At 39.4% G+C, this 15074-nt stretch overlaps 1 protein-coding gene and 1 long non-coding RNA gene across 5 annotated transcripts in view; one reads left to right on the top strand and one right to left on the bottom strand.

Moving 5' to 3' along the window:
* AMN1 (antagonist of mitotic exit network 1 homolog) overlaps positions 1–8550 on the top strand; it is a 77769-nt gene extending 69219 nt beyond the window's left edge. For all 4 annotated transcript variants that reach the window (XM_043881437.1, XM_043881439.1, XM_043881440.1 and 1 more), the window contains one exon: positions 6886–8550. In XM_043881437.1, the coding sequence (XP_043737372.1) occupies positions 6886–6959 (74 nt within the window). In that variant the 3' untranslated portion in view covers positions 6960–8550. The remainder of the gene's footprint in view (positions 1–6885) is intronic.
* On the bottom strand, positions 801–11959 carry LOC122680264. Its single transcript, XR_006336671.1, has 2 exons — positions 11915–11959; positions 801–906 (listed from the first exon to the last, which is right to left on the bottom strand). It is a non-coding gene; the product is annotated as an uncharacterized LOC122680264 (long non-coding RNA).
* Between the last annotated feature and the right edge of the window lie 3115 nt (positions 11960–15074).

Here is a 15074-nt window from a genome sequence, read left to right as displayed (position 1 = left end):
TTTTTTTCTTAAAGAGTGGCATTTTGTTTCACAAATCCTGCTCACAGCACCAATTAATGTTTTGCCAAAAGTTTTCACTTTCATCTCAGGTTCAAAGGATTTGTTAACAAAATAAGCCACTTGTTATATACAAATAAATAATACAGATATTTATTAGAGAACGATCTACCTTACTTTCAATATACTAACATTAAAAGAAAAGAGAAATAAAAAGAGAAGAGAGTACATCACCAAATTGCGTTTTGACCAACATCCAGGCTTAAACAGTGCTGCAAAGTCCTGTGTCACAGCACATCTGGAGTCCCAATTGGGAAAGGGTCCCAGGCAGCATGTCTGCTCCATGGTTGAGACTTCCAGTGCTTCCTAATGCCCACTTGATTTCACAGTCCAGAATGTCTGGCTTTAGCTGAGTGCCCACACCATTGTGGTTATCTGGGTCTTTAAGACCTTTCTTGTATAGTTCTTCTGTGTATTCTTGCTACCTCTTCTTAATCTTTTCTTCTTTTGTTAGGTCCTTACCATTTCTGTCCTTTATCGTGCCCATCCTTGCATGAAATATTCCCTTGATATCTCCAATTTTCTTGAAGAGATCTCTAGTCTTTCTCATTCTATTGTTTTCCTCTATTTCTTTGCATTATTCATTTAAGAAGCCCTTCTTAATTCTTCCTTGCTGTTCTCTGGAACTCTGCATTCAGTTGGGTATATTTTTCTCTTTCTTCCTTACCTTTCACTTCTCTTCTTTCCTCAGCTATTCATAAAGCCTCCTCAAACAACCACTTTGCTTTCTTGCATTTCTTTTCCTTAGGGATGGTTTTGGTCACTACCTCCTGTTCAGTGTTACAAACTTCTGTCCGTAGATCTTCAGGCACTGTCTATCAGATCTAACCCCTTGAATCTATCTGTCACCTCACTGTATAAGGGATTTGATTTGGGTCATACCTGAATGGCCTAGTGGTTTTCCCTACTTTCTTCAATTTAAGCATGAATTTTTCAATAAAGAGCTCATGATATGAGCCACAATCAGCTCCAGGTCTTGTTTTTACTGACTATATAGAGCTTCTCCGTCTGTGGCTGCAAAGAACATAATTATTTGACTTCAGTATTGACCACGTGGTGATGTCCATGTATAGAGTCATCTCTTTGGTTGTTGGAAAAGGGTGTTTGCTATGATCAGTGTGTTTTCTTGACAAAACTCTGTTAGCTTCTGTCCTGCCTCATTTTGTACTTCAGGGCCAAACTTGCCTGTTACTCCAGGTATCTCTTGACTTCCTACTTTTGTATTCCAATCCCCAAGGATGAAAAGGACATCTTTTTTGGTGTTAGTTCTAGAAGGTGTTCTAGGTCTTCATAAAATCGGTCAGCTTCAGTTTCTTCAGCATCCACGTTTGGGCATAGACTTGGATTACTGTGATGTTGAATGGTTTGCCTTGGAAATGAACCAAGATCTTTCTGTCATTTTTGAGGATGCACCCAAGTACTGCGTTTGTGGACTCTTTTATTGACTGTGAGAGCTACTCCACTTCTTCTAAGGCAGTCTTCCCCACAGTAGTAGACATTATAGTCATCTGAATTAAATTTGCCCATTCCCGTCCACTTTAGTTCACTGATTCCTAAGATGTCAATGTTCACTCTTGCCATCTCCTTCTTGTCCACATCTAATTTACCTTGATTCATGGACCTTACATTCCAGGTTCTTATGCAACATTGTTTTTTACGTCATCAGACTTTACTTTCACCACCAGATACATCCACCGGTGAGTCCTGTTCCCGCTTTGACCCAGCCGCTTCATTCTTTCTGGAGTTGTTCGTAATTGCCCTCCACTCTTCCCCAGTAGCATATTGGACACCTTCCTACCTGGGGGAGCTCATCTTCTGGTGTCATATCTTTTTGCCTTTTCATACTGTCCATCAGGTTTTCCAGGCAAGAATACTGGAGTGGGTTGCCAACCCCTCCTCCTGTGGACCACGTTTTGTCAGAACTCTTCAGTACGACCTGTCTGTTGGGTGGCCCTGCATGGTATGGCTCATAGATTCAATGAGTTATGCAAGCCCCCGCCCCACAACAAGGCTGTGATCCATGAAGGGGTTCATTGTCTGTCACCTTGCAAATTCATATCATAGGATGCCTTTTCCAATGTAAAATATATGATGTTTTCACCTCAGTTTTCAAGAATTTTCAATATATTCAAGTTTCCTTTAAGATACAATTAATTATAATAATATGTACACCAACATAATATCAGCTTTTCAATAGAAAAGAAAACTACCACCGTAGGTATACATATCAATTATTAGATGAATCTTACTTTCAGAATTGTTAAAAAAAAATTGTTATTGGCAAATATACATAAAATTTACTATTGTAAACATTTTTAGGGTACAATTCAGTGGATTTAAGTATATTCACATCGTTGTGCAGCCATCACCATTAACTATCCCCAGAACTTTTTCATCATCCCAAATAGAAACTCTTTACCCTTTAAAAAATAACTCCCCATTATCCTTTGCCCCAGCCTCTGGCAACCTCTATCTTCTGCCTTTATGAATTTGCCATTATAATCAGATTTTTTAATGTGACAATGTGTCCTGTCACCACAACAAGACTGTCCATGAAGGGGAAAATAATGTACTACATTAATTAATTCCCAAATGTTAAGCTAACCTTACATTCCTAAGATAAATCCCAGCTGATCATGTCCTATAATCCTTTTTCTGTGTTGCTAGATTTGGTTTGCTCTTGTCTTATTGAGGATCTTTGAATACATATTCATAAGAAATATTGACCTGTTGTTCTTTTTCTCTGTGTGTGTAATGTCTTTGTCTGGCTTTTGTGTGAAGGTAATACTGTCCTCCTAGAATAAACTGGAACGTGTTCCTCCCTCTCCTATTATAGTTGAGGTATAAACTTCTATACATAGTTTTGTTATAGTTGCTGTCTTTATCCATCCTTTTACTTTCAACCTATTTGAAATCTGCCATTAATCTAGATTTCCTGTAATAATAGACTTCCTCTGTAATAACTAATGATACTTTTAAAACAATGAAAACTCCATTTGTTATATTTTTAGGCACTTAACAAAATTAGCTGCCAATGTAAACCTTGATTTCACAACTATAATTTTTTGTTTCCAAACACTCTGTGGTTCTCTTTCGTGTACTAAATCTTAATGTTTGAGTTATTTTTGTTTTACTTAAAATGAGATCTAGTAACCATATGTTGGCCCCCCTTTTTTGCCTTGTTGTTGCTGTTGTTTAGTCATGTCCGACTCAGCGACCCCATGAACTGCAGCATGCCAGTCTTCCCTGTCCTTCACTATCTCCCAGAATTTGCTCAAACTCATGTCCACTGAGTCAGTGATGCCATCCAGCCATCTCATCCTCTGTTGCCCCCTTCTTCTCCTGCCCTCAATCTTTCCCAGCATCAAGGTCTTTTCCAGTAAGTCGGCTCTTTGCATCAAATGACCAAAGTATTGGAGCTTTAGCTTCAGCATGCATCCTTCCAATGAATATTCAGGGTTGCTTTCCTTTAGGATTGACTAGTTTGATCTCCTTGCAGTCCAAGGGACTCTCACGAGTAATCTCCAGCACCATAATTCAAAAGCACCAATTCTTTGGCACTCAGCCTTCTTCTTTATGATCCAACTCTCACATCTATATGTGACTACTGGAAAAACCATAGCTTTGACTATACAGACCTTTGTAAGCAAAGTGATGTCTCCGCTTTTTAGTATGCTGTCTAGGTTTGTCATAGCTTTTCTTCCAAGGAGCAAGTATCTTTTCATTTCATGGCTGTAGTCACCATCTGCAGTGATTTTGGGGCCCAAAAAAATAAAGTCAGCCACTGTTTCCATTTTTCCCCCTTCTGTTTGCCATTAAGTGTTGGGACCAGATGCCATGGTCTTAGTTTTTTCAATGTTAAGTTTCAAGCCAGCTTTTTCACTCTCCTCTTTCACCTTCATCAAGAGGCTCTTTAGTTCCTCTTCGCTTTCTGCCATTAAGGTGGTGTTATCTGCGTATCTGAGGTTATTGATGTTTCTCCTGGCAGTCTTGATTCCAGCTTGTGCTTCATCCAGCCCAGCATTTCGCATGATGTACTCTGCATATAAATTAAATAAACATGGTGACAGTATACAGCCTTGATGTACTCCTTTACCAATTTTGAGCCAGTCCATGTCTGGTTCTAACTGCTGCTTCTTGACCCACATACAGGTTTCCCAGGAGGCAGGTTAGGTGGTCTGGTATTCCCATCTCTTTAAGAATTTTCCACAGCTTGCTGTGATCCACATAGTCAAAGACTTTAGCATAGTCTCTTTAAGTCTGAAACCCACTAAGACTAGGTTAGAGATATGTTATACATACAACATAGATTGTTAATTGCTTTAAGTGTTTCGTCAGTTTCTGCCAAACATCCAATCAACCAGTCATAGGTATACATGTGTCCCCTCCCTCTTAAACCTTCCTCACACCTCACACCCTATCCCACTCCTCTGGGTTGTCACAGAGCACTGCTTGTGCTACCTATGTCATACAACAAATTCCCACTGGCTATCTATTTTACATATGGCAATGTATGTTTCAATGCTACTCTCTCAATTTGCTGCACCTTCTCCTTCCCCCGCTGTGTCCACAAGTCTATTCTCTATGTCTGTGTCTCTATTGCTGCCCTGCAAATAGGTCATCAGTATCATTTTTCTAGATTCCATATATATGTGCTAATATACGATATTTGTTTTTCTGACTTACTTACGGACTCTAGGTTCATCGACCTTACTAGAACTGACCAAATTCTTTCCTTTTTATGGCTGAAACTCCTGAATAAATTTTTTAATTAATTTATTTTAATTGAAGGCTAATTACTTTACAATATTATAGTGGTTTCTGCCATACATGGACATGAATCAGCCATGGGTGTACATGTGTCCCCCATACTGAACCCCCCTCCCAACCTCCCTCCCCAACCCATCCCTCAGGGTTGTCCCAGTGCACTGGCTTTGAGTGCCCTGTTTCATGCATCGAACTTGGACTGGTCATCTAGTTCACATATGGTAATATACATGTTTCAATGCTATTCTCTCAAATTATCACACCCTTGCCTTCTCCCACAGAGTCCAAAAGTTTGTTCTTTATATCTGTGTCTCTTTTGCTGTCTCGCATATAGGGTCATCATTACCATCTTTCTAAAGTCCATATATATGCGTTAATATACTGTATTAGTGTTTTCCTTTCTGACTTACTTCATTGTATAATAGGCTCCAGTTTCATCCATCTCATTAGAACTGATTCAAATGCATTCTTTTTAACAGCTGAGTAATAGTCCATTGTGTATACATACCACAGCTTTCTTATCCATTCGTCTGCCGATGGACATGTAGGTTGCTTCCATGTCCTGGCTATTGTAAACAGTAGTACAATGAACATTGACCCCAGTGTTCTCTTGGGGAGACCCCAGCGTGTCTCTTTCAATTCTGATTTCCTCGTTGTGTGTGCCCAGCTGTGGGATTGCTGGGTCGTATGGCAGTTCTATTTCCAGTTTTTTAAGGAATCTCCACACTATTCTCCATAGTGGCTGTACTAGTTTGCATTCCTACCAACAGTGTAAGAGGGTTCCTTTTCCTCCATATCCTCTCCCGCATTTATCCTGAATAATTTTTAAAGTAATAAAATTTTAACAGTATTTTTTCATTAGAAGATATTATAAAACTGACTTTGTAAATGTAAACCATGTTAAAAATCATTGCTATATATTGTGAATAACTGAAAACCATCTAAATGTCTAGTCATAGACGTTGGTTAAATTACAAGAAATTCATATAATAGTTATCTATTTAAAATCATGTTTTGTAAGTATATGACATGGAACATGTTCAACAATTGGTTAAGTTGTCCTGTTCTAGTAACTACTCTCTCCCCTAACTTTTTTCAGCACGTTGCAGCTTCCCAAGGTGTTCTACCGTACCTGCTGGCTTTCTTTAATCATGCTTTCTTTAATCACTCCTTTGTAAATAGTCACTTCATTAACTGCTGTTCAAACATGCTACTTTAGTGTGTCATCTGATTCCTGGCAGGACCCTGAGAAAGTTTAACCCTGTTACTCCCTGTTTGGTGTAATTAAGATAAAATTACAGGACTTCCCTGGTGGTCTAGTGGATAGGAATCCAGCTGCCAAAGCAGGGGACATGGTTTGAACCCTGGTCAGGGAAGATCCCAGATGCTGCAGAGTAACTAAGCCCGTGTACCACAACTATGGAGCCCATGCTCTAGATAGACCCTGTGAGCCGCAACTACTGAGCCCTTGTGCCTAGAGCATGTGCTATACAAGAGAAGCTACCACAAGAAGCTCGCTCACTGCAAAGAAGAGTAGCCCCCACTCACCACAATGAGAGAAAGCCTCTGAGCAACAGTGAAGACCCAGCACAGCCAAAAAACAAACAAAAAAGATGAGATTACTGAGAAAACAAGAAATGCCCGTTTTTTCAAAGTATTACTATGTTTACTGCAGCTGTGTTAGTCTCTGTCATGTCTGACTCTTTGCAACCCCATGGACTGTAACCCACCAGACTCCTCTGTCCATGGAATTTTTCTGGCAAGAATACTGGAGTGGATTGCCATGCCCTCCTCTAGGAGATCTTCCCAGCCCAGGGATCAAACCCAGGTCTCCTACATTGCAGCCATATTCTTTACCATCTGAACTACCAGCAGGGAAATCCAATAATAATGATGGCTACCATTAAATGTATTTTTAGTTTATACTATGCTTTGTATATCATGTGTAAGTCTTCTAACCCTATGAAGTATAATAGTCATCATCCCCAGTTTATATACGAAGATACATTCAATATCTATGATTACTGTGAATTAATATATTGTCATCGTTTTCTTTTGTAGATCATTCACGAGAAGTCTTGGAGCAATTAGTAGGCCCGAACAAACTAAAGCAAGTGACGTGGACCGTGTATTGATGCTTACTGAAGCTTATCAAATCTATGATCTTCATACTACTTTCCCTGGAAACAATGGTCTCAGAGATTGGCTTTCCAATAGTATGATTTATGCGTTGAAGTTAACCTGGCCCTTAAACATTTTAATAGTGCTTTTATTTCTATATGTAAGTTCGTTGATGAGTGAGTGTTCTTGAAATGGCAGTTATAGCATGCCCTCTGATATATTGGGGGAGGGTATTGTTTTTTTCTTAAATAAGAAAGTTTTAAGTTACCTGTTTCCCCTGGAAATTTCCTTCTCCTAACTAGATATTTGAGCTGCTATAAGAGATATTTATCACTGGATAAACAGGAGAATTCTAAGTTATTTCTAAAAGCATAATTACCTTCCTAGCTATTTTCTGCTACTGCCTTCCAAAGTATTTAAATATCCACGGGCCAAAAAGCAAAGCTGAAGATCAGGCCTGTATATTCTTCACAAAAATTATTATTTCAATGAAACAAAGAAATGTAATAGTTTAATGTCATAATCTCATATATCATACCTTAGCCATTTAGCATATGAGTGATACTGAGACCTTTGCCTGGCCACTTATTACATTGATTTTTATGGCTACTTTCCCCCAATACATGCTATTCATCTACAAACTTTCTTCCTTAAAAACTGCACTCAAGAACGTGTGAGAATGAATAAATATGAAATAGCATCACAGAGGTTGTATCCTGAAGCTCTACTGGTTTCACATTGTAAAATAAACAGCACAGGTCTTAGTTTTCAAATGAAATGTATTACTATCTATAATCACAAAATTCTCTGAAACATTCTGTGCTTAAACTACCCCCAAATTCACCATATTCCCTGAGCCAAAAGCCTTTGTCAGTGGGACCTTCTTAAAGACTTCCTGTTTTAACTGTGATACAGTGAATAACAGGCAAAGTGTGGTATGGTAGATTTCTTGGACATATGTAGAGGGACAGGTTTACATATCACCTCTACTTCTTCTCCTTACTATTAACTACTTTATAAATGTGCTATGTTTATAGTGTATAGTGTACAATATAGTGTATTGCCACTGCAAAGGTGGTACACGTGTGTATGTATAAAATGGGTAAGGCCTGTTCCATCTATGAAATTTCTCTAAAGACAAATTCAGTAAGATTTAATATTGAACACCTAACCAAGTCACTACCTTTTCCTCCTTTTGAAGAAACTAGTTTCAAGATCTAAAGTGTCAGATTTTTAAGGTCTATAAAGGACTTATCATCCTAAAGCAGCTTGTGGCTTGATCTTTTTTTATATCACTGGTTGTATCAGCTATTTTTCAGCACCCTGCTTAAAAGTCTGGTCTCCCATCCCTATCCTACCTATAACTGTCACGCTTGCCTGTCATTCTGAACTCTATTTTTCCCCTCTCCATCATTTACCATCTGACATCTTATTTTTTATTTATTATCTGTCTGTCCACCCTAGTATATAAGCTTCATGAAGACAGACATTATTTCTCTTTTTTCACTGCTGTATCTCCAGTACCTAGAACAGTGTCTGATATATAATAAGCACCCAAATGTTTGTTGAATAAATAGACAAGAAAATAAATAAAAGTAATACCCATACTTCAAGTTTCTTGTCTGTGACATGTACAGAGATTGGAAGTCATCACTCCTGTCCCCACAAGATAAAAGCTGAACAAACTGAAATCATGAAGCAGTACAGCATTGTTTGAAAGTAGAGTTGTATTAATTGTAGATGTATACTGCAAACTCTAGGGCAACTGGTAAAATAAATTTTAATAAATATGATTGATGTCCTAAGGGAGGGGAGATGAAGCCATATAAAATGCTCAATTACACCAGAAAAGGGGGCTTCCCTGGTGGCTCAGTGGTAAAGAATCTGCCAGCAAATGCAGGAGACAGGAGCTCGATCTCTGGTCTGGGAACATCTCACATGCCATGGAGCAGCTAAGCCAGTGTGCCTCAACTATATAGAGTCTATACTCAGGAGTCCAAGAGCCGAAACTACAGAAGCCCACGCACCCTTGAGCCCATGCTCCACGAGAAGAGAAGTCATGGCAATGTGGAGCCCACACACCACAACTAGAGAAAGTCTAAGCAGCAACAAAGACCCAGCACAGCCAAAAAAAACAAACAAAAAAAAAGATAAAGGAGAATTCCCCAGTGGTCCAGTGACTAAGGACTCTGCACTTTCACTGACAAGAGCCTGGGTTCTATTCCTGGTCCAGGAACTAAGATCCCACAAGACTTGCAATGCAGCCCCAACCCCACCCTGCAAAAAAAGGTAAAATCAGAAAATGAAGAAAAAGTAGAACACAAAAAAGAAAGAACAAAGGCAGGAATAGGGAACAGCTATAAGGATGGTAGAAATTAATCCAACTGTATCAATAATATCTTTAAATGTTTAAATGTGAACAATCTATCTGTTAAAAGATTTATTTATTTAAGGTTTTGGCCGTGGTGGGTCGTTGTTGCTGCATGCAGGCTTTTCTCTAGTTGTGATGAGTGGGGGCTGCTCTGATACGGTGCTCAGGCTACTCTTGTTGCAGAGCACAGGCTCTAGTCACTTAAGCTTCAGTAGTTGCAGCAAGTGCACTCTAGAGCTCACGCGTAGTGTTGCTTCACACAAATTTAGTTGCTCTGCAGCATGTGCGTTCTTCCCAGAGCAGGGATCGAACCAGTTTCTCCTGCATTGGCAGGATCTCTGAAGAAGATTTAGCTTCAGGACCAGGGACCAGGCTTGATCACTCAAGAGCTTTTGTGTAGCACAGTTTTATTAAAGTATAAGAGGGGACAGAGAAAGCTTCTAATATAGACATCACAAGGGGAATGGCAGCACCCCACTTGCTAGTCTTAGCAAGGAGCTATATATTTTTTATTTGGTTATAACAATAAATCAAAAGAATGTCTCAAGGTTACAAAGATCTTACTAGATCCACTCCCACAATTTACATTTTCATATGACACTTCAGTTCAGTTGCTCAGTCATGTCTGACTCTTTGCAACCCCATGAACTGCAGCACACAAGGCCTCCCTGTCCATCACCAACTGCCGAGTTTACCCAAACTCATGTCCATTGAGTCGGTGATGCCATCCAACCATCTTATCCTCTGTTGTCCCCCTCTCCTCCTGCCCTCAATCTTTCCCAGGATCAGGGTCTTTTCAAATGAGTCAGCTCTTCGCATCAGGTGGCCAAAGTACTGGAGTTTCAGCTTCAACATCAGTCCTTCCAATAAACATCCAGGACTGATCTCCTTTAGGATGAACTGGTTGGATCTCCTTGCAGTCCAAGGGACTCTCAAGAGTCTTCTCTAATACCACAGTTCAAAAACATCAATTCTTTGGTGCTCAGCTTTCTTTATAGTCCAAATCTCACATGCATACATGACTACTGGAAAAACCATAGCCTTGACTAGACGGACCTTTGTTGACAAAGTAATCTCTCTGCTTTTTAATGTGCTATCTAGGTTGGTCATAACTTTCCTTCCAAGGAATAAGCATCTTTTAATTTCATGGTGGCAGTCACCATCTGCAGTGATTTTGGAGCCCAAAAAAATAAAAGTGAGCCACTGTTTCCCCTGTTTCCCCATCTATTTGCCATGAAGTGATGGGACCGGATGCCATGATCTTAGTTTTCTGAATGTTGAGCTTTAAGCCAACTTTTTCACCCTTTCCTTTCACTTTGAAGAAGCTCTTTAGTTCCTCTTCACATTCTGCCATAAGGGTGGTGTCCTCTGAATATCTGAGGTTATTGATATTTCTCCCGGCAATCTTGACTCCAGCTTGTGCTTCTTCCAACCCAGCGTTTCTCATGATGCATATAAGTTAAATAAGGGTGACAATATACAGCCTTGACATACTCCTTTTCCTATTTGGAACCAGTCTGTTGTTCCATGTCCGGTTCTAACTGTTGCTTCCTAACCTGCACACAGGTTTCTCAAGAGGCAGGGCAGGTGGTCTGGTATTCCCATCTCTTTAAGAATTTTCCAGTTTCTTGTGATCCACACAGTCAAAGGCTTTGGCATAGTCAATAAAGCAGATGTTTTTCTGGAACTCTCCCACTTTTTTGATGATCCAGTGTTTGTTGGCAATTTGATCTCTGGTTCCTCTGCCTTTTCTAAAACCAGCTTGAACATCTGGAAGTTCATGGTCCACGTACTGTTGAAAACTGGCTTGGAGAATTTTGAGCATTATTTTACTAGCGTGTGAGATGACTGCAATTGTGCGGTAGTTTGAGCATTCTTTGGCATTGCCTTTCTTTGGGATTGGAATGAAAATTGACCTTTTCCAGTCCCGTGGCCACTGCTGAGTCTTCCAAATTTGCTGGCATGTTGAGTGCAGCATGTTCACAGCATCATCTTTTAGGATTTGAAATAGCTCAACTGGAATTCCATCACCTCCACTAGCTTTGTTCATAGTGATGCTTCCTATAGCCCACTTGACTTCGCATTCTAGGATATCTGGTTCTAGGTGAGTGATCATACCATCATGATTATGAGTCGTGAAGATCTTTTTTGTATAGTGCTTCTGTGTATTCTTGCCACCTCTTCTTAATACCTTCTGCTTCTGTTAGGTCCATACCATTTCTGTCCTTTATTGAGCCCATCTTTGCATGAAATGTTCCCTTGCTATCTCTAATTTTCTTGAAGAGAACTCCAGTCTTTCCCATTCTATTGTTTTCCTCTATTTCTTTACACTGATCACTGAGGAAGGCTTTCTTATCTCTCCTTGCTCTTCTTTGGAACTCTGTATTCAAATGAGTATATCTTTCCTTTTCTCCTTTGTTTTTCACTTCTCTTTGTTTCACAGTATTTGTAAGGCCTACTCAGACAGCCATTTTGCTTTTTTGCATTTCTTTTCCTTGGGGATGGTCTTGATCCCTGTCTCCTGTACAATGTCATGAACCTCCATCCATAGTTCATCAGACACTCTATCAGATCTAATCCCTTAAATCTATTTCTCACTTCCACTGTATAATCGTAAGGGACTTGATTTAGGTCATACCTGAATGGTCTAGCAGTTTTCCCCACTTTCTTCAATTTAAATCTGAATTTGGCAATAAGGAGTTCATGATCTGAGCCACAGCCAGCTCCTGGTCTTGTTTTTGCTGACTATATGGAGCTTCTCCATCTTTGGCTGCAAAGAATATAATCAATCTGATTTCAGTACTGACCATCTGGTGATGTCCATGTGTAGAGTTTTCTCTTGTGTTGTTGGAAGAGGCTGTTTGCTATGACCAGTGCATTCTTTTGGCAAACCTCTGTTAGCCTTGCCCTGCTTCATTTTGTACTCCAAGGCCAAATTTGCCTGTTACTCCAGGTGTTTCTTGACTTCCTACTTTTGCATTCCAGTCCCCTATAATGAAAAGGACATCTTTTGGGGGTGTTAGTTCTAGAAGGTCTTGTAGATCTTCATAGAATCGTTCAGCTTCAGCTTCTTCAATATTACTGGTCAGGGCATAGACTTCAATTACCGTGATACTGAATGGTTTGCCTTGGAAACAGAAATAATTCTGTAGTTTATGAGTTTGCATCTAAGTTGAATTTTGGACTCTTGTTGACTATGAGGCTACTCCATTTCTTCTAAGGATTATTCAGAAGGTTCTTAGGAAAGAGAAATATGTCCTTAAGCAGGATACATTGTTGTTACATAGTCATTGGTACAGAGTTTAAGGAAAAACATATCCTTGAGCAAGATGAGTTGTTTTGTTGTGCAATCATCAGCTCTGGATTTAAAGAAAAAAAACATTTGTCCTTTTCTCCTCCTTGAGAACTCCAGACCCCTATCTTTTTCTTGGAGACCCCGGACTTCTTATCAACCTAGGAATTGACTCTCAGATTCTCAACCACTGCACCACCAGGGAAGCTCATATGTGAACAGTCTTAATACAAACCTGTTAGCTATTAAGTCATTTCAAGGATCACTGTTATATATATATGGGAGATTTTAAATATTTGAAGTAATATTTGAATATCTCAAACACCTTCTTGTACCCTCCTCATAAATAATTAAGAGAAGATAACAGAAACAGGGTTGTAGATATTTAAAATTAAATTTACTCTTGGCCTCTTCAAGTCAATGTCCAACAGTGCTCCAGAGTATAATTCCCTTTAATTTTCTCCTTCTTATCCTGCTGAGAAAGACACTATCCAGCAGAATATCCTGAATTTTCAAAGAATATGTCAACAAAACTCTTTCTCCTCAGATACCGTCTAATACCACTGTAGCCTATAATTTCCATTAATGTTTACCAATGTGGAATCAAACTTTTGAGTTCATAAGTGACCCCCAGTAGATCAATGGAAATTGGATACAAGAATTGATTTATTGGGTTATAGTAATCTCTGACTTCCAAATTCAGAAATCAGAAGATCCTCTGTGACCCCAGCTCCAAAACTCCCATGTAATGATTCTGTTTTCCTATCTAAGCAACAACTTGCTCCTAACTGCTTTCTCTACATTTCTGTTGAAGGACTGTAACTATGATCACATCTCCCTGGTATCCTAATCCCATTGGCATATGTGTATTATTAGAAAACACATAATGCAAGTGTGATAACCAATTCCTAAGTAGTAAGAACAAGCGAGTACAGTTGACCCTTGAACAACATGGGTCTGAACTGCACTTTATGTGTTTTTGTTTGTTTGGTTGGTTTTCAATAAATACTACAGTATTATGCAATCCATCCTCAGATGCAGAAATTTGGATTTGTAATGTAAAGTTACACGTAGATTTTCAATTCTAAGGGGGTGGTTGGCGATTGTCAGCACCCTAACCCCCACGTGTGTACAAAGTTGCATTTTATACTGTACTTGTAATATGTATTGTGGTCATGTTTTGTTTTAAATTGAAGAATATGAAATATAGTACCTAAAATCAGTACAAAATTACAAGACCCAAAAGTAAAAACTAGGTCTCCCTCCCACCCTCATCCATCAGCCATCTGGTACCCTTTCAGAACACAACCACTCTGATCAGTTACTTACCTTTCCGAAGACATAATATGTCTACTGCAAGTAAATATATGTCCTTTACACATACATTCATATGTAGGTATATACACATCTTTTTTTTTTTTCCCCACAAATAGTGGCAGTCCTTCACATTGTTTCTCATTTATGTCCTAATGTTCTTATTGATATATAAGATCCTGACAACCCGGGGCACTGGTGGTATAATAAAATGTTGCTGACTTTAATAAACCATAAAAATGCATCATAAGGTATCACAGTACTGAGTATGTTGTTGTTGTTGTTGTTGTTGTTGTTGAGTCACTCAGTCGTGTCTGACTCTTTTTGAGACCCCATGGACTGCAGCACATCAGGCTTCCCTGTCCTTCACCAATTCCCAGAGCTTGCTCAAGCTCACGTCCATTGAGTCAGTGATGCTATCCAACCATCTTATTCTCTGTCGTCCCCTTCTCCTCCTGCCCTCAATCTTTCTCAGCATCGCAGTCTTTTCTAATGACTCACTTCTTCCCACCAGGTGACAAAAATATTGGAGCTTCAGCTTCAGTATCAGCCCTTCCAGTGAACATTCAGGGTTGATTTCTTTTAGAATTGACTGGTTTGATCTCCTTGCAGTCCAAGGGGCTCTCAGGTGTCTTCTCCAACACCACAACTCAAAAGCATCAGTTCTTTGGTGCTCAGCCTTCTTTATGCTCCAACTCTCAAAATATCTGTACATTACTACTGGAAAAACCATAGCTTTGACTACATGGACCTTTGTCGGCAGAGTAATGTCTCTGCTTTTGAAAATGCTGTCTAGGTTGGTCATAACTTTTCTTCCAGGAGCAACTGTCTTTTAACTTCATAGCTGCAGTCATCATCCACAGTGATTTTGGAGCCCAAGAAAATAAAGTCTGTCACTGTTTCCATTGTTTCTCCATCTATTTGCCATGAAGTGATGGGACCACATGCCATGATATTCATTTTTGAATGTTAAGGGTTTTAAGCCAATTTTCTCACTCTCCTCTTATACCTTCATCAAGAGTCTCTTTAGTTCCTCTTCGCTTTCTGCCATTAGGGTGGTGTCATCTGCATATCTGAGGTTATTGATATTTCTCCCAGAAACCTTGATTCCAGCTTCTGATTCTTCCAGCCCAGCATTTCCCATGATGTACC

The sequence above is a fragment of the Cervus elaphus genome, chromosome 22 (assembly GCF_910594005.1).
Source record: "Cervus elaphus chromosome 22, mCerEla1.1, whole genome shotgun sequence".
Taxonomy (NCBI): Eukaryota; Metazoa; Chordata; class Mammalia; order Artiodactyla; family Cervidae; genus Cervus; species Cervus elaphus.
Note: the sequence above shows the minus strand (reverse complement) of the source record. Positions and strands in the feature narration are given on the sequence as shown.